Source organism: Periplaneta americana, chromosome 12 (genome assembly GCF_040183065.1).
Source record: "Periplaneta americana isolate PAMFEO1 chromosome 12, P.americana_PAMFEO1_priV1, whole genome shotgun sequence".
NCBI lineage: Eukaryota > Metazoa > Arthropoda > Insecta > Blattodea > Blattidae > Periplaneta > Periplaneta americana.
The window spans coordinates 59,645,299-59,665,960 of NC_091128.1; the positions used below are offsets into that span (position 1 = coordinate 59,645,299).

General features: G+C 35.5%; 1 protein-coding gene across 1 annotated transcript in view; it reads right to left on the reverse strand.

The window, feature by feature from the left end:
* LOC138710487 (uncharacterized) overlaps nucleotides 1–20,662 on the reverse strand; it is a 38,522-nt gene that overhangs the window by 16,931 nt on the left and 929 nt on the right. The window contains exon 2 of the mRNA XM_069841416.1: nucleotides 6,705–7,023. Within this exon, the coding sequence (XP_069697517.1) occupies nucleotides 6,705–7,017 (313 nt within the window). The 5' untranslated portion in view covers nucleotides 7,018–7,023. The remainder of the gene's footprint in view (nucleotides 1–6,704; nucleotides 7,024–20,662) is intronic.

Sequence of the window (20,662 nt, forward strand, 5' to 3'; positions counted from 1 at the left end):
TATCGTCCAGTCAGGGGTGATATAAGTGTATGTAAGTAGTGAGGCAAACGTAAAACTTTCAAAAATGAAAGAAGAAGAAGAAGAAGAAGAAGAAGAAGAAGAAGAAGAAGAAGAAGAAGAAGAAGAAGAAGAAACTATTGAAGGAACACTTCGCACTATAAGGAGGAAGACTTTGTCTAGGGAACCGGCAAATATAGGCCTAGATAGTCTGGAAGATGTACATGAAAGGCATAGGAAAACTTTAGATCAGTGGTCATCAGCACTCAATGAAATGGGTAACGGTGAGCAGTGCAATGCAATATGCACCATCGTGCAGGAAAAAGCATACCCGCCAGCAGGCACGGATGCACGCTGTGTAAGAGACCTGAGACTCAAGCCCGAGAGTGCCCTGTGCTGATTACCGCTGCTTTAGATGGTCAAAAGGGCTTTTATATTACAATCCCGAGGACTTAGACATGTTTTCTACCGCTAGTCGTTTGCAATGCTTATCCAATTCTCCATTCTGCATAACGGATGGCATATTCAGGTCCTTTCCAAATATTTTGTTGCAAATATATGCGATTAATGTCAGTATTACCAGACAATAGTTTGCAGTCGTCCTCATTCTTATACACAGAACGAACTAACAGTCAGATAGGGATTTATCTTTCACACCAAACAAAGAAGTATACTACAAATTCCGACGTGAGTTAAATCCAATATTTGCCTCTATCGACTAAGAACTAATCGTTATAAATGTCGTCAAAGCACAATTTCCAGAAACAAAAATATCGGGTTGTCTACTTTTTAGTTGGTTATTGAACGATGCTATATCAATTACAAGAGTAGAATGCAGCCGGGAAGGAGGCTTGAATACGATTGCGCAGTAGCATTCGCGCACTTTGTGGTATGACGTGTCTTCCGCTGAGCCAATAGAATCATTTCAGAAACAGGTGATTGATTGTGCGGTTCACGAGTGGATATTTTGAGAGTTTTATTTATAATATTGCGATAAACGAATTTAAATTATTATTTGTGTGTGTGTACTACAGAAACATGGATTCAGGCAAAGAAAAACAGCAAGTATTACATCGGCAGGCGAGAGAAATGGTGTTTAAAGTGTATTTATACTTTGTAGGCATCCATCAGCACACGGCGAGATGTGGTGAGGGTAAGGAACGTGACGTTGCCACACCTCAGCAAGTAGTATCGACAGCAGTCGCATGTAATATCGACACAATCTAATACCACAGTCTAATAGATACAGTCACGCAACTCATACGTATAAAATATGCCAACATTTGACAGCTGGCGCGACAGTAGCCCTCTAGCGGCAGGCAAGTTAAAATTGTACACACGACATATGATAACACATCAGATTTGTTTTTTGTTTTCACGCTGTTCATCCTGGTTATGACGGGAGTGTAGCATCATAAATGAACTACCTCTCAGCAATAAGTAAAAGTAATTAGGAACAGTCGGGAGATCACCCAAGATTTCGATACTGTATCCAAAAGTTGACGAATAAACATCAGAAAACGGGTTTTGCGTAATTTATTTTATATTTTTATGCTATACAATAAGCGTATATGGTTCTTATTAATTCTACTTTAGAATCCTGGAAGAATTTCACACGCAGTTAATCTATAAGTTTCAGAAGCTGGGAATAAACGTAATTCTTTCTGCTCCTTACAACTAAATCATGGCCCTGATCACGTATCATGGTTTGAAATAATGTAATTGTTCGTGCGTGGTCGGTTAATTCAATTCATTCCTAAATATATTTATGAATCATTGGAACTTTGTATTTCCTGTGAGAAGAGTAAAAATTAGTAGCTTCAAAATTGTAGGGCATATCTCGTAGGGTATATCGCATGGTGAACTCCTCTCCCTATTTCCTGAGGAAATTAACGATTTTGCATACCGCAAATTGAGGTAAACTCGGCCACTGAGGTAAACTTGAAAATAAAGAAAAGGGGAGGATTTAAACATTAATATGAAGTTCATTATTTTTCCATTTCTTAAGAACCGGTATTTCCTTTATTATTTTGAGTCACAAATAGTGCTGATGTTATGGTTTAAATTTTTATGCCAAGTTCACCGCATTTTACATTACATTTCCAGTTTTCACACATAATGCCTAATTTTAACTTATCCTACCTACATAATACGTAATTTACATGCACTTACTGTTAATATGACGTAGGTGAGAACAGATAAATGAACACACAATTTTGTTGAAAAAAATTTTAACTTCAATTAACTCAGAAAATGTAGGCCTAATTTTATTTTCAGAGCAGAAGTGGTGTAAGTCAAAAATGGGTAATGAGGGGTTAAAGTAAACATTCTGTAAAATACAGCGCAAAGTGGCAGTTAATATTGAATGTATTTAAACTATTAATAGTCAGTGAATCTATATTAATTGCTACTTTGCGCTGTATTTTACAGAATTTTTACTTTAAACCTCATTACCAGATTTTGACTTACATCACTTCTGCACTGAACGGCTCAAATAATCACTGGGAATGTAAAATCAACACCAATAACAGTCATGCAAATTATTACAGAAAAGATTGCTTTTTATATTAAATTTAAAAAGGCTCTTTTATTTCTTGAGAACTTAATACGTCTGCCACATGAATCTACACCAACACATCAGAAATTTATCGACACAGTCTGGATTTATTCAAGAAGTGAATATTTTGCAAAAGGATTACTATACTCCATGAATTCTTTCAAAATTAACACCATGATACCTACTTGAATGCTATATAACATTCAACTTTTGAAAAATATAAAGAAAAAAACACGAATACAAAAATTATGGAATTACTTGCATTAAAAACTGTAGATATATTATCCAAAATCGGAATGGTTACACATTTACACATATGATCTCTGCAAAAAAATAATATACTGTAACAGGTATTTACTTTGTTTTTATTTAAATTGTCCTTCCTGACATACAAATAGGTAACTGATAAGTAATAAATGTTTTATAGAACACAATACGTAGGCTACCTACAACGTGGATTATTGGTTATGGCTGAGTTATGATTTTCTCTTGGTCTTTAGGGAATCTGAAGAACGCAAATTCGGAGATTTAAACTTGTTGTTACTGCAATTTTCGTCATTGCACACATTGCCCTTATTCCGACGCTTGATTAAAGCGTTGTTATAACATCTCGCATCCCTTTAAAGCACGTGCTGGCTGTATCAACCCTATTACCAGTGCCTTGCCTGCCGCTTGGGCGCTAGTGTCGCGAATGTTGGCAAAAAAAGTGTTGAAGTTGCGCGACTGTATGTATTAGACTGTGCTAATACATAGCCTACAGTCGCGCAACTCCAACACTTTTCTTGCCAACAATCGACAGCTGATGCGACAGTACCGCTCCAGCGGCAGGCAAGTTAAATGTGTGTAGAGTATATTTGATAACACAACAGAGAAATGATAACTGTGCAGTTTATTAGATATTTTTATACCGTACAGTAACTGTATATGGTTCTTATTAATTATATTTTAGAAACGTACAAGACTTTTACACCCAGTTAATCTGAAAAAAGTTATAAGTTCGAGAAATTGAGAATAAATTTACATTCTTTTGCTTCTTACTTTCAAGTGAATGATAGTTCGAGATATATAATTTCTCGAACCTGGTTGGCAAATTCAGTTTATTTCTAAATATTTACGCATCATTTGAACTCTGCACGTATTTTCTATGAGAAAAATCAATATTAGTAGCCTCAAAAATAAGAACGTCAATTCAGTCTTAGCCTGGGGGGGGGGGATATTTTTTATTGCATATCTTATCGAGTGGCGTAGTCCTCACCATTTCCTTAGAAATTAACTATTTTCCATACCATAAATTGAGGTAAACTCGACAGCTGATTTAAACGTAATAATAAAAAGGGAAATTTAACCAGTACAAGATGCACTGAATATCGCAGGTTCGATTCCCGCTCGAGGTTGTGTAATTTTTCTTTCATACCGTGGCATGATTGTGACTATAATAGTATTTAAATTCATTAATATGTCACATCAACGGACGTATATACGTCACCAAACATCGTAAGATGAAGATTACACTGAATATATTTTGAAGTTCACTTTTTTATTTTCTTAAGTACCGGCAGTTTTATTACTTTAACTCACAATAGGGGTATTATGATTTTTATAGTAAGTTTACCGCAATTTTCAACACATGTCCAGTTTCCACACGTAGGCCTTCTTTTAACTTATCCTACTTATACGATACATTTACATGCATTTACTGCTAATATGACGCACGTGCGAACAAATAAATACACATGTTTTATGAAGAAATTTTAATTTCAATTAACAAATAAATTGTAGCAATAGGTCATAGGATTGCTAACATAGACCAATATTGCTAATGCCAGCACGTTCTTATAAAAAGGGCGTGGATTGTTAATAACGTTTTAATAATGTCTCTGAATAAAATAAATTTGTATAGTGCTGTAAGCTGTAGCAACAACAAACTAAAATCTTTCCGAGTCTGTAGTTATTCAGATTCCCTAAAGATCAAAAGAGGTCATAAAGTGATAACTCATAATCAAAACCAAAACGGTAGTATTATGTTCTACAAAACATTTATTGCTTATCAGTTACCTAGTCTTAGAAATAATAGTTTAAATACACTCGGAGAAGACATACAATCGGTGTAATATTAATTTTTAAATAATACGGTTATTTGTCTTTAGGCCTATTTGTCCAACTTACGTCTTATATTTTTTTTCTTTCGGGAGTAGAAAATACTGATAAGTTTTAGAAGATTAGATTTAATGAACAAAAGTTTCGATTATTTTTATCTCTAGGCCTACAATAATATCACATTGTGTTCACTTCATTGTGAAGAGTGTAGGCCTATGCTAATGTATACTGAAAGCAAGAAACTTCTGTGGAATGTTACACCTATGTTACTTGACATTTCCATTACTTGGTGTAAAGGTCTTATAGGTTTCTAAAATAAAATTAATAAGAATCATAAACAGTTACTGTATGGCATAAAAATATCAAATAAACTACATAGTATCATTTCTCTGCTGTGTTATCGTATGTACTCCAATCACATTTAACTTGTCTGCCGCTGGAGCGCTACTGTCGGGTCAGTTGTCAAATGTTGGCATATGTTATACGTATGAGTTGCGCGACTGTATGTATTGGACTATGGTATCGGTTTGCGAACAGTGCAAAGAATAACAAGCTACGAAAATAAAACTAAAGCAATGTCCAGATCGCCAGGGAGAAATCCTAAGAGGAAAAACCAGTCACGAACCTGGATAACTTCAATAAACATGTATTGCGTATAACAAGATTTGATTTTTAAAATCGCCGACGTCGAGACACTGACGCATGAGGCTGTTGAAAGGATCAACTGAGGCATGGGAAAACTGTGTATGGCACGCGGAGAAATTACAAGACGAAGATTACGCGCGTGAGATTCGTAGGGATGTTATAATGGAGCCCTTCATTATCAGTTTTGAAGATAGTGACGAAGAAAGTGAAGACAACGATGATGCAGACGACGATCTCAGAGATATTTCTGATTAATGTTCAGGTAAAATTGTCTGTTTATTAATTTATTATAGTTTTTAATTTTGTGTTTATTATTTAATGCTTTTTGTACGAGAGATCAAATAGAGGTAGAAAGCGCTGAAGAGGCCGACAACAACCACTGTTTTCTCTGGATACGTGCTGCGTTCCTCAGGAAACCTTCCCAGATCAACGAATAACCGCGAGTTTGGCGTCGAAAAATAAATATTTTATTGGGAAAGGCTCATATCTCTCTCTATCATGCATTCGAACAGCTACAGGCTTAGGTGACTGAAATAAGGACAGACATTGAGATAAGAGAAGCTGGACACTCACTGGATAAAAAGAGAAGGAAATACTTTCAAAAGGACATAATCTCTCGTACTATGGATAATTATTATCAAAACTAGATTATTCTTGGCCACCTACGGGCCAGAGACTATATTACGGCACATATCTGTAGAAAACTATAAACCTTCAATCTAACAAACATGTCTTGAAATAAAGTACTGGAAATTTAATATTGTGATATGTGTTAATGTACTTGTGACAATAATGCTACATGTGACCAAATTAACCAGTGACAATAATGCTACAAGTGATCAACTTAACCAGTGACAATAATGCTATAAGTGATCAACTTAACCAGCGACGATAATGCTACAAGTGATCAATTTAACCAGTGGCAATAATGCTACCAGTGATCAACTTAACCAGTGACAATAATGCTACAAGTGATCAACTTAATCAGTGACAATAATGCTACCAGTGATCAACTTAACAGGTGACAATGCTACAAGTGATTAAATTAACAGATGACAATTTTTTATTTGACCAAATTGGCCAGTATAACTCTGTGACAGATTCCCATGGACACGCCTGACCTTATTAAATGTTAGCTACAAAACAAAAAGAAAAGTATAATTTTACTCTTGACTCGTTCCACATCTTAAAGCTTTAATGATTATGTAAGATCTATGAAATACAATAAAGGAATGAAGCAATGAAATTTTCTGGAGGCAACATTCTTCGGACAACGGTTGTATTATTAGTTTCAAAGTCGGCAATAGGTAATTATTATTCATTTAAATGCTTTGCATTATTAAGCATAAAGCCGTTAATTAGTAGAATATACACTTGAACGGAACTTAATTAAAAATTGCAAACTTACCATTTATAAGCACAGCAGTATTGTCCTTGTATAGTGCATGGAAACCTATGAAACAATTTTGTCTCCCAACCACACTGTCCATAAGCACCCCTACTATTTCCTCCTCTTCAGGTGAGTTGTAGATCATGAGATGGGCTCCTTCATTTCTGCAAATTGATTGTCCCTCCTCCCACGTGGCTGGCGTCCTGTGCACTTTGTAGTAGCCGATACCCTTAATGAATTGATACCCTGCGTCCAGAATCTCCTGCTCTGTCATGGCACTTGATGCCACGATTAGGCAGGAAAGAAGTGTAACAAGTGTGACAGTTGACATGTTGCACTGTTGAACAGAAAATATGAAGCAAATTGGCTGTGAACACACTGAGCAGAACATGCATGGCTTGTTCTTATGAGATTATGGCATTAATTTCTTCAAATATTGAACAGTAAACGTATTGTTTTTAATTCTGTGGAATTAAAATGTATAGATCAGTGGCGGTTCAAAATACCACATGAAATAGCCTATATGCCTTGAAATTCGAGGAAGATTCGATAATTTTTAAGTTCCCAGCTATAAGAAAACCTCGGTTGATCGAGTTTTAAACGACGCGCACTCATGTGCTGCTAGATAACTGTGAGAAGGATGTCTTTAGAAGTGTAACAGAAATAGTAGTAGCAGTAGTAGAAATATATAGGGTTGGGTCTAGTGTCTGTAGTAGAAGTGTAGCAGAAGAGTAATAGTAAAAGTAATAGCTACTAGTAGAAACTTAGAAGTGTAACAGAAATAGTAGTAGAGTAACCTGGGGCAAAAGTCCGCACTTTTCAGACAAAAGTCGATTTCTCTCAATATAATTAAATTTTTTATCCTATTTTTGTCCTGACACATGCTATATGTTTATGCTACAACATGGCAAAGTAACATTCATATATTATGCATCTAATAGTTGCTATTAAATTATAATGAGTTTGTGGTAAAATAGGACTTTTACCCCATGCACGGGGCAAAAGTCCTGTCCATAAGGGGCAAGAGTCCGAATCTAAAAATTATTTTCAATTACTTTAAAGTATTATAATAATTTGTCCCAATGGTTATAACCCAGTGGAATTATATTTTCTGAACTAACAAATCAGTGATAGTGTTAATTAAATTAATAAATTTGGTATTTTTATTATAATTAAATCAAACAAAAATACGAATTATTGAAAAAATACACTTTCTACTCAGTAGTCCACTCCAAATGAAGGCGATGCTGAGTTATGATACTGTTCACTGCTGTAAATATTTAAAGCACAAAGGATTTAAGTTTCTTCATTAACAAATTAAACAGTTGAATACTAAACACTAGCACAAATCACAGATAAAACGTCCTCCTTCATAGGAAGTGCACTTTTCGTGCCACCACTCTTCGCAAGAGTCACATTTTATCCAGTCTTCTGTGGGAGGATCCTCATAATCCATGTCGCACCCAGGACAAATTGTTTTTTCAGATGACTCAGGTTTCTTGCTTTTCTCTTTCTTCTCTTTGGTGCCGGTCTTGAAAGTCAATTTCCTATTGGCAACATTAACTTTACTATTCCTCTTCACTTCGAGTGCAGTCGTATGGGGCGTTGAAGTCAGTACAGTAGACTTCTTCCCTTTCCCCATTCTTTTCCTCTTGAATTCTACCTTTGGAACAGGAATTATTTCCGAGGGTGAATACTGCGTTCCTTCACGGTTCTCTGATGATCCACAGGGTGAACACTCACGTTCTTGCACATCTGTTTTGCTGGCTTTGCTAACTCCAGATGTTGACGGTTGTGGTGGCTGCTGCTCGTTATGTGATCCAATGTCATCGCATGATGCAGAAGGGGAAATGGACCTCTGGTCAGTTACCTCCGAAGGAAGAAAGTCTTCCTCGCCAAATTTCAAGCGATCCATGGGCACAATACCACAAACTTCGGACGCTTTGACAGCCTTCTCCGCCGTACTGTTTTTGAGATATGCTTTGCCAAACAGCTGAGCGACTTGAAACTGAGTTATGACCCTGCCTGGGTTACTCATCATCCACTGGTCACAATATGTGCTATAAAAGTCTTTAAGGGACTTGAAATAACATCTGTCAAGCGGCTGCATCTTGTGGCTGCTGTGTGGTGGAAGACTCAGAAGATGAATGCTGTTCTCTCTGCAATACTGGACATTCTCTAGTGTTATGTGTGAAGTATGATTATCTAAAATCAGTAGCACAGGTTTGTTCGTAGTTGCTCCAACATGATTCTGGAAGTGACGTAGCCATTTAACAAAGAGTTCACAGTTGATATAGCCTGAGTCTGATATAAACATCACCGAGCCCGGTGGAGCCCCGTTCATTAGCTCTTCTTTTTCCCGCTTTCTGGGGAAAATTAATGCTGGGGGGACGTAGTTCCCAGCAGCGTTCATACAACAAACTGCAGTCACCAGTTGGGCCCTCTCTGCAGATGATACCTTTCCCACAGCTCGTTTCCCTTTTGTAGTGACAATTTTTGGGGCTTTGTTGGGTACTGTTGTAATCCCAGTTTCATCCATATTGTAGATCTGGGTAGGAGAGAATTTATATTTCCCTTGCAATTCTGTGAGATTATTAAAAAACAAGTCACATTGCACGCGATTGAAACCCATTATTCGAGCAACGCTAGTTTTCTGTGGGAGCCTTAGAGATAAATTGTTCCTTTTTAAGAAATTGATTGCCCAATCAACTCCTGCCATTTGAGTCTCGTTGTTGAATGGGTGATTTATTTTGTTGAGTTGAACATATTTAAATGCTAGACTGCGCAAAGATGATAGTGTCAGTCCATAGAACATGTCACTAAGCAAGTTACAATGCTGTACAAGTTCCATTTCCTGTTCTTGATTTAGAATGCATTTGAACCTTCCTAGCGCTGAAACACCTGTACCTTTCTTGAGTCTTTTCCGCAGTGTTGACTCCTCAATACCAAAATGCTCGGCGACTTTCCTTTTGGACATGCCACTAGCAATTTTTTCTTGTGCCTCAGCAAGCATTTCTGATGTTACTGGTTTGCGATCTGATTTTCTTTTATAGTCTCTGAAAATAAATAAATAAATAAATAAATAAATAAATAAATAAATAAATAAATAAATAAATAAATAAATAAATAAATAAGTAAACAAACAAATTCATTCATTCATTCATTCATTAAATGATTAAATTTTAAACCGATAATGCAAACAAGAATAAGCATTTTCTTTTGGCAGTTGGGGCAAAAGTCCGCACCAGGACTCTTGCCCCATCTAAGATTCGGACTCTTGCCCCAACCTTGGAAAATTCATGTTCTGATCTGTGCTGCCATCGCACGGGCAACTAAGGAACCATCAAGTAACCCTACATGTACCTTATACTGACTCTTTTCATATCCCTTACAATAGTTTGTATATACATTATTACTTTTAATGTTAACACGTTTCCAGAAACGTTAAATATAACATCAACAGTATGTAAATTGAAACTTACCTCATTGTTCAGACAATTTGCACATGAATTGAAGCAAACTATGTCAGCACAACGGCAACCATGACACCTTCAAAACCAACATACAGTAGTGGCAACTTAACAACTCGAAGACAGAGAAAGCGATAATAGGACTCTTACCCCATGCGGACTTTTGCCCCAGGTTACTCTAGTTGGTAGAATTATAGAAGTGTAATAGTAGTTGCAGTAGTAATAATTGCAGTGGTAGAAATAGCAGGCTACTTCCAGTACTGGTATAATATTGTACCGGTAGTACTAACTGTGTAGTATAAGTGTAGTAGCTGTAGCAGTACTAGTAGTAGTGGAAGTAGACCTATTAAAAGTTAGTACTAGTTTTGTGGAAATAGTAGAAGTATTAGCAATAGTACTTACTAGAAGTAATTATATTAGTAAAAGTGTAGTAGAATTTTAGTAGTATTAGTAGACGTTACAACTGTAGATTTATGGTCTAGTGGTGGAAGTATTGGTGAAAGTAGTAGACTAGTAGTAGTAGTGGAAGTAGTAGTTGTAATAGTAGAGCGGAAGTGTTAGTGGAAGTAATATTAATCTTATTAGTAACAGTATTAGTAGAAATAGCAGTAGTAGACTTACTAGTATTGGTAGTAGTAGTAGTAGTAGTAGTAGTAGTAGTAGTAGTAGTAGTAGTAGTAGAGGTAATAGTGTTGTTTGTAATGAATCGTTTGGTTATAACAGCACTGAAATATTTGGTAGGCCAAGTGATGATGTTGCTAGGGAGATCTCGTATTATATTGAATGATACACCATAGTTTCTTGAATACCCCGCGCCTTCAAATAAGCCGCGTACCCTACTTTTGAAATGAAAAAGATAAAGATAAGAAACCTTTTCCACAAATGATGTATTCATGACAAATTAAAATAATTAAACACAAATATAGTTCAGTTAATTTTCAGTTTTTCGCTCCAAGTAAAGGATGGCAGTCGCATACCTTTAATGGTACTCATTTTCAGAACTGAAAATATAAGGCGCACAAGCTATACAATTACCACACTTAAACTTGATTCTGACACATGTACTGCTAAACCAAACGCTATTTAGCAATGTTAAGAATTGAAATTCCCGCGTGGGAAAATAATGGCGTGCGCTACCATCTTAGGAGTTGCGCGAGAAGAAAATCAGGCATTGTTGCCAACTTCATCTTGAATAAACCACAAAGGCGTATTTTTTTACTAAGTCTTGTATATTTCGGAAAAATGTGCGCGGGGTATTCGAGAAAATGCGGTATTAAAATTGTAAATAAAGCTACTGAAGGATGAACGCAAGGGTGAGATCAGAAAGGCAAATGAATCGCTATTTGTTAAAAGGACGGAAGTCCAAAATACAAATTTTACAGGAGACGAAAACCTCTCCAGAACATCCACCCTTTTAACACAAATTATAAGATGTGATATTGAATTTTAACCATTTGTACTGGGGTTTTTAAAGTCATTTTAACAAATTGGTGTGTCTATGGTAAGAACACATTTCAATAAAATGAATTCTGAAAAAAATTAACTTCCGCCCTTTTAACAAGTAGCGATTCAAATGTCTGTTAGTCAGACTAATCCTTTACAAATGCTGTAGCGCCAAAGAGTAATATGTAATACATGAGTTGTAGGTTTTCCTTATTCTTATCAGCGGTAGAGTAGAGAAACACGTCATGGGCTAGCTCTCTCTTTGTCGAAATTCTTGGAATTGTCAATCCATTTGGCAACTTCTTCTTCTGGCTTAAGCCTATAGCGTACTGCGTACACATCTGTCGTCGATTTGCAAAAGGGGACATGTCCAAAATAACGAAGTGTTGGAAATTACAAAAACTATAACTTAGTTAACAAATTGAAATGTTCATATATATATTTTTCTAATTATATCACTATGGATACATACATCCAGGATCCATGAACATTTTAATTTTTTAAGTTTGTTATGGTTTTTTTGCGACTTCTCAACACTTTGTTATTTTGAATGTGTCCCCTTTCGGAAATCGACGACAGACATATGGTATTTGGTGGTGTTAGTTGTGAACTGTGAGAAAGTAATAAATTTACTATGACACTAGTTTCTAAGTTAGGAATCCTAACAGTAGGGGAGATGGGGTAATCACACGCATCTAACTTCCTACTGCTATAAATTCCAGGATAATTTTAATGTAACACTGAAACTTTGGAAGATAATGAAACAATTAGGTTCTAATAGTATTTACAAGTTAAAAAAGTGTTTCTAAACAACATTCTTTTCTATTGATGGTATATGAAAAGTTGTAATGCATACTATTAACATACCAAGTGGGAAATGGGACGCAGGCAGTTGGGTGGTAGTACGCAGATATAAATCTCTTATCTATACTCTAACCACGACGTAAAAACCAGATCACTTATCTGTGGCGCGTTAAGTATACCTCTTCGTAGAACCTCGTTATTCATCATCTTTTACAGTATCCACCTCGCGACAATGGAATTCCCTGTCACAAAATATTAGGGGCTGCAAGACAATAAACACTTTTAAAAACAGCTTAAAAGATAACCTTCTTAGCATTTCACTCCAATCATACTCACTTAAACTATCACTGTCTACATTGTTACTCCTTCCTTTAGACATGCATCCTGATAGTGCTGTATTTTCAAAATTGTCTCATAATAATCTCCTTCTATTATCTAATATTATTTGAAATATATTAACATTCTATGTATTTTAGCTTAATTCTGATACATAGTTTGTATTTCAGTATTTAATTAATAGTTCATAGTATTTTGTTTTTTAATTCGTAAATAACTCTTGTATACATGTAACTCTTATCTAAATCAAATTGTTGAATTCTTTGTAAGTTCATACATATGTATGTATACTTTTTGCTGGTTGAGTGGGAGAGAAGGCCTTACGGCCTTAACTCTGCCAGCTAAAATAAATCATTATTATTATTATTATTATTATATTATTATTATTATTACTATTATTATTATTATTATTATTATTATTATTATTATTATTATTATAAATGCAATTGGAATATGTATTAACAGGTATAGAATCAAATGCAAAAATTAGAGAAACCTAACACTAAATTTTCTTTCATATGGATTGTCAATAGTCGCAAATGAAATTTTGAGGAGTTTCATCAGCAGTGCAGTCTGAGTGAGCACATCCTGAACACAGAACACCACGGTACCTGAGTTCATCGTCTTTACCCAATTCACTACAAAACAGGAACTTATTGTTAGAATAATTTTTTGTGATTGAATGTTGGAACACAGGAGAAGTATTGGGAAGCACAACTCGTGCGAATACCCGAACTGTCGCCATTAGAATAATTTAGATCTGAATGTTCATGGAAGAAAGTAACAGAAGATCTTTATATTCAAGTTAGCAGAAATTAGTTGTACTCATTTCATAAAATCCAGATCATTTAGATACATATTACTTACTTCAAACACAATAAAGCCATAAAATTATAAGAAAACTGCAAACAAATCGATTGACACATTGGAATCACTTGAATCAACAACATTTGACTAGATTACCAATGTTGCCGCTTGACTGACTTGCGAAGACGGGCATAGAGTGCTGCCATATCCTAAAACTTAGATCTGTGCGTACCATTACCCGTTGTGCACGAAAACACCACTCTCCCTATTGAGTGTCACTGACACCTTGAAGCTCATTTTTCATGATTACGAACCCCCAAAATGTTTTGTATATTCTAGTCATTAAAATTTTGCATAATGCAGTGAATTGAACATCCTTAATGGGTTGAAAACTATATTAAATATAACCTTTTACTTTTGAATATAATCCGAAAATATACAAAGACGAAGTTGTATTGCGTTATATCATGTCTTTGCTGTGAAACAGAAAAGAAGTTTTTTAGACTTACCACAAGATTATCAGAGAGATAGGCGATGTTTCTTTGCGAAATTTGACTCAATTGCAGATAATCTTAAGTCCCAAATTTTACTCAACATTAAGTTTATTTCTATAGGCCAGCGTTTCTCAAACTTCTCTGAAGTGGGGACCAGTTTTTTAAGTCAGAACAGTACCGCGGACCACTTACTCTTTGTTCCCTTCAAAAGCAAATTTATTATTTATGTAACAGATTTTAATACGAGTATACTTACATTTTAATGTAGAAATAATTAATTAAAATTAATTTTAATTCAATTAATTTTATATTGGTATTAGGCCCTAACTAATTAAGTTAATGTTAATAGAAGAAAATTTCTTATATCGTCATCTGCAAAAACAGAAATAAAAAAAATTAATGCCGAGGCATGCCCGATTTTCAACAAGTAAAGATGCAATTTTACATGTTCTATTATTGGTGTACGACGTACAGTACGTGGTCATTTCAATGTGTAGACTAGATGTCGCAAAACTATTAAGTCATAAATACATGAAAAAGTTTGGTACTTTGGTCCTGTTATGAATTCAGGTAGACTAGCTGGGTTACAGGCACGGCGCCAGATGTGGATAGAAAAGATAGCGAGAAACACCACGTCCATAGTGCTTTAAATACCTTTTTTGTTGTTGAGAGTACACTGGGAAGTCGATAGATGGGTAAGGTAAATAAATTTCATAAAATGTCAGTACTGGGAGAAAAAGTGAAAGGCGATTGTCATGTGTCATTTATAAACTCTGAGATTTTCAATTATAGTGTGATACGCCAATTCGTTTGAATTTTATTTTTTCTTCTGTCTTTTTAGAAGGACCACAAGGGAAGACCTCGAGGCAGGGGCGGCCCGTCCTTATGTGCTACAGTGCTACAGCACAATGATATTTTTTGCTCAAATAAAGTGTTTGCAATACCATAGTATTTGATCTGTCATTTGACAATTTCCCGTTGTTATGTTCATGACGCGTTATAGAGTGTTTAGTCTTCGCTCTTCGCTCTTTGGTGCCTCAGGGGGTTCGTTGTGCTACTCAAAACTTACATGATAATGTAGACAGTTATTGCGCATGTGCGAAGCTGAAATAACTGCTCTTATTGGCTATTTTTACGCGGGGAAGTGCTGTAGTCAGCTTCAGCACAACACAGCTTGGAGATTGCAAAAGTAAAGCGTAAGGAAAGAATGCTTGTTTGTGGAGGAACTCGGAACTATGTACAATATATTTGGTAATTCAAATGTTCGACTGCTGCTGCCATCTAACAGTTTTTTGAGGTTCCTCCTGAATCAATCAGCAAGCGACGGAAAATTGAATCCCAGAAAATTGATGCCAAGGAAGTATGTAACCGTATAATTCAGGAAACTACTCATCGTTTCCAAGCTTTAAGCTACCTAGACGCAACAAAATTGTTAAACAGCGAATTTTTTGACAATTTTTTGCATAATTTTCCTGAACGCGAACTTGAAGTTGCTGTCAACAGCTATAGCCTACTGTACTGAACAAAAGAATGTTAAAGACACAACTTGGAGTTCTATACGGAAGATCCGACTTCCGAAATATAGATGGCTGTTCAATTGTTACAACTCACAGTCTCCAACAATTCACGGGATCCATTCTGTGAAGTAACGAAGTTGTTAAATATTTTGGTTACAACACCAATGATCATTGCTGAGCCAGAAAGATGTTTTTCTTGCTTGAAACGCATAAAAACGTTTTTAAGGAACACTATGTCCCAGGATCGCCTCACTGCTCTTGCAATACTGTCAATAGAAAAGAGTATAATGCCCAGGATGGAGGGATTTAACGTTTAACACCAGGGTAATTGACAAGTTCTGCAGTAGGAAGGAACTCCATATTTCGTCACTAGGCGAGTCTCAAATTAAGATAAATGCATATAAGTATATACAGTAAGCCGATATAGAGATTGTAGCACACTCATTATTTTGACCACCAGCCGCTGCTGCCTCGAGGACCACAGGTGGCCCACGGACCATAGTTTGAGAAACGCTGCTATAGGGTATTTGTATTCAAGAAGACCAGAGCAGAAAATGTACCCTCACACAAGTATGCTGATGCAAATGGCATTAAATGTTACACTGCAATTAGGGAAATACAGAGATGTAATAGGTGATGCATGCAACTTAGGTTGCAACAGAGGACGTTATAGAAAACACGATTTTTAAGCTCGAATCAGAAGATTGTGCTAATAATTTTAATATCCCCTCTTCTTTCTTCATGGGAAAACTATTATTATTGTCACCAAGAAGAGCTTTTCCATAAAATTATTGTTTTCTCCATCGTATAAAAAGATAATATTCACTTACTTTTAGGTGTTTTTTGTACTTTCAAAAATATCGGATAAGAGTTTATCACCATGTGATGCTAGAAAGTCACTGAGAGTGGGGAAATGAAGCGAATTGTCGATTGATATCTCAGCGACACCACAAGTTTAATTTCTTCATCGTTGCTTCAGACTTATCTTGCATGGTAAATACAGTTAAAACTGGACCCAGAATATTAGAATTTAAGAAACTACAAATATGGGATAAGTACGCAAGGGTTAGAAGCCAAGAGAAGTGCCTCAGGTGAACTCATTCCTGTTAAACTCTGTGCCTCAAAAGTTTTGGATAAAAAATATGCCAGCAAGCTGATAAAATCAGAGAAGGACACTTTGGTTCCCTGTACTGCTTTCAAATTACTCGCGAACTATTGGAGGTCCTCGGACCATGGTTTGGGAACCGCTGTTATAGAATTTATAAGTTCAATAGTTTTATTTGGATACTGAAGGGATAATAGTTGAAAGAAGCGATAGGTTTATAATAATTAATTTATAAGAAGACTCTGGCGACGAAAATTTCTAACATGGAAGGTCTCAGACGCAAGAATGAGAAGAGAAAAGGCCTTACGCCACTGACATCCCAACTGATGTCAAAATGGAACCAGATAATGATTATCCCTTTCTGTCTTTACAAGAGACCTGACAACTTTAAGTTCGCAAACTGTAGTACTAGTAGTAATAGCAATAGTAATATGCCTAAGTAAAAGTAATAGTTGTAGTAGTAACAGTAGTAGTATTAGTAGTGGTAACAATAGTACAGGGACATCATTTTATTTTTACTTCAATTTTTATTGTACCTGAGTTTTTGAATGTACTTCACTCCCACCCCTTCTACTAGTAAACTTCCAACCGTTCTCCACATAGAACCGAGGCCGCGTATGCAGTACTGAGTTAGTGAGTATAGTACGTTCCAGAAATATGTTCGCGTTTTCCAGTGACGAAAGAACTTTCAATATTGAATCATATTTTCGCACAGGTACTGTCGTCCGTTTGCCTACGTCGCCTCCGGTTTCCCCCATCTGCTTCTGTTCGCCCCTCTGTAAAGTCTAGTAGCTGGGCTGTCTTAGATCTTTTCTGAAAACATTAATTTCTGTTAGGAATTGGACGTCTACGTAATATTATACAACTGTTTAAATAACTTACATAAAAGGACCTCGTTAAGTAATTAACTGTCACGTGATTTCCCCCTCCTCTTTCTACGACCCTGCGACAAAACTACTTGTACGGACAGTAGACAGCGTTTCTGAGTAATTTTATCTTTTCGGATCGGGCAGAAGTGAAGATTAAATTTACAGTACGTAAGGTACTCTTTTATAGAGTAGGTATAGAATTATTTCAACATGAGTTACTCGTACGAAAGACTGGTAATTGGAATTAGGTACAATAGTCTATAGTGCGATAATATGCACAAAAGAACTGAAGCCTGTATCGAAATGAACGGCCACCATTTTAAAAAATGTGTTTAAATATCCCTATCATGATTATTTTTCAATTCAACTTCATTCTCTATATTGTGCGGTAACGTTCTGTAGACAGTACAATATACACTGCATAATTAATAAGTCCGAATGGATATATATCTCAATTCGTGAGTAAAAACACTAAGTGTTATAGTCGGAGGCACCGATTTTGGCAGATGACCTCGATGACATTTCCAGTAGGCGAGCCAATATTGTTTGTGTAACCTGCGAGAATGAGATGCGATAACATTTTGAGTTGTTCATATTTTCATAACAGCAGCTCATATCAATTATCCTTATTATGAACCACATCACGGTACAGTCCTACTCAAAGAATACCTTTAATAAATGTAAATGACTTCCGTTCGCAATGATTTTACAATACGTCTCCTACATTTTCTAAATTAAATTAATTCTTAATTAAAAGGAAAAAGCATTGCATTGCGCATATAAAGTATATATATATATATATAATCCTACCCTTACCAGATCAATATACAAGATTTGTCCAGTAATAATCTAGGGATCGTCTACTGGTGGTGCGACAATTCAAGTTAATAAAATTACGATTCTTCTTAATAATCAAAATATAACTTGGTTAATTGGGTAAAATTGCATACTGCGGAAGTTAGATTTATATAAGAGTATAATAAATAGGATTGTAATCGATATTACAAGGGCAATAATTTCTTCACACGCACATTGTGAATAGAACAGAGAAGAAAGCATTTTAAAATATTCGAAATCGTTCAAAATATCGGAGAAACCAATTTTCCCTGCACAAATTGCACCGATTGAAAAATATAATTACCATTCATAATAAATACTAAAAAGTTGTTTATTAATCTAGAGGTATTGGCTGATGACTATATTAAATTCCAGCACAACATTCATTCAGAATATGTAGAAATTACACTTTGGATTTTACTAAATGTATAGGCCTACTATCAAAAGGTGTTACATACCGCCTTAAATACTGTACATGTGTTACCTGTGCGATATCCGATGTTTCATTTTTTTAAATATAATTCATAGTACTGAAACTGCCATATTGAATACGCACAAATTGTATTATTCGTAATTTTCGTCTCGAAAACCCCTAAGATATCTAATTTAATTTTTCACCCATATTTGTCCCACTCCACCACTTTAGGGACAAAGTCGGGCTAAATAATACCTTCTTCGTATTCTGTGATCGCAAAGATCCCCAGATATTGACTTTCATCGAGATTGGATGACATGAGATTTCTCACTCCCTTCTGCCTTTTCATCAGTACCTTAGTATATGGTATTTAAAAAATCTAAGAATGTTTAACCAATATTGTAGAGAGTAACCTTCATTTTAAATTTTACGTCTCTAGTTAAATATAGTTTAGTGAATTTGTAAAATCGTCGACTTCTTTCTCTCTCCTCTCTGCTCGGAAGTAAAAAAGAACCGAAGTTATTTCAAGGGAGTAGCCTACTTGAAATTGAATTTTTTTACTTTCCTTATACATTTTAGAAACAATTCTGAGAGATGAGATGAATAGTCTAACCCAATTTTATGAGTGAATCTTTGTTTTAAATTTAAAGGCTGCACGTCTGCTGATTAAAAAAAATAAATCGGTATAATTATTTTGATCATTACTACCTCCCATTTTCCATCCCTTAATGTTCGTATTTCGTAAAACTCAGTCTTATCGATTGACTAAGGATTAACATATTTCCATATACATATATATTTCCATATATATAACAGATTATATTTCCATTTCGTACAATATTCTGGTCACGAGACATAATCATATACTTTGTCTTTTCGGGATTTACTACCAAACCTATCGCTTTTTTTGCTTCAAGTAAAATTTCCGTGTTTTCCCTAATCGTTTGTGGAGTTTTTCCTAACATATTCACGTCATCCGCATAGACAAAAAACTGATGTAACCCGTTCAATTCCAAACCTTCTCTGTTATCCTGAACTTTCCTAATGGCATATTCTAGAGCGAAGTTAAAAAGTAAAGGTGATAGTGCATCTCCTTGCTTTAGCCCGCAGTGAATTGGAAAAGCATCAGATAGAAACTGGCCTATACGGACTCTGCTGTAAGTTTCATTGAGACACATTTTAATTAATCGAACAAGTTTCTTGGGAATACCAAAGACAAATATAGACTACTGTAATATTTGTTTAGTTTTTGGAGGTGACTGTCCAGATTGCACAAATACTCGGGCGTGCATGTTTACTCTTATGTCCTACCCATTCCACTGCGACAGAGATAAAAGCCGATCTTGCATCGGTGAGGAACTCGCTCTCCAGTTCACATTAAGAAAATCCATCTGCCAAAATCCCTGGCGCGACCTATAATACAGTACTGTACTTTGATTAAACAAAAACCTAATGAAAATTATCAAACTCAAAATTGCTATATTTCCTAGTTTACATAAATGGATGAATTACTTTTCTTCCCTCCCATACCTAGTAAAGTGATTTGTATTTTACGCCAGTATCATCGAAATCCAGTCTTGGAAGGGGGAGCAAGCGGTGTTTCCGATTCTAGACCTTTAATCCAAAGTTATAGACAGGTTAATATTAAAAATGTTAGTAAAAATAAAATGATGTCCCTGTAGTAATAGTAGTAGCAGTAATAGTAATACTAGTAGTAATAATTGTAGCAGTAATAGTAGTAGTAGAAGTAATAGCAGTAGTAATAACATTAGTAACAGTAATAGTAGTAACAGTTGTAGTAATAGTAGTAGTAGTAACTTAATAGTAGCAGTAGTAGTAATAGTAGCAACAGTGATAGTATTAGCAGTAGTAACAGAAA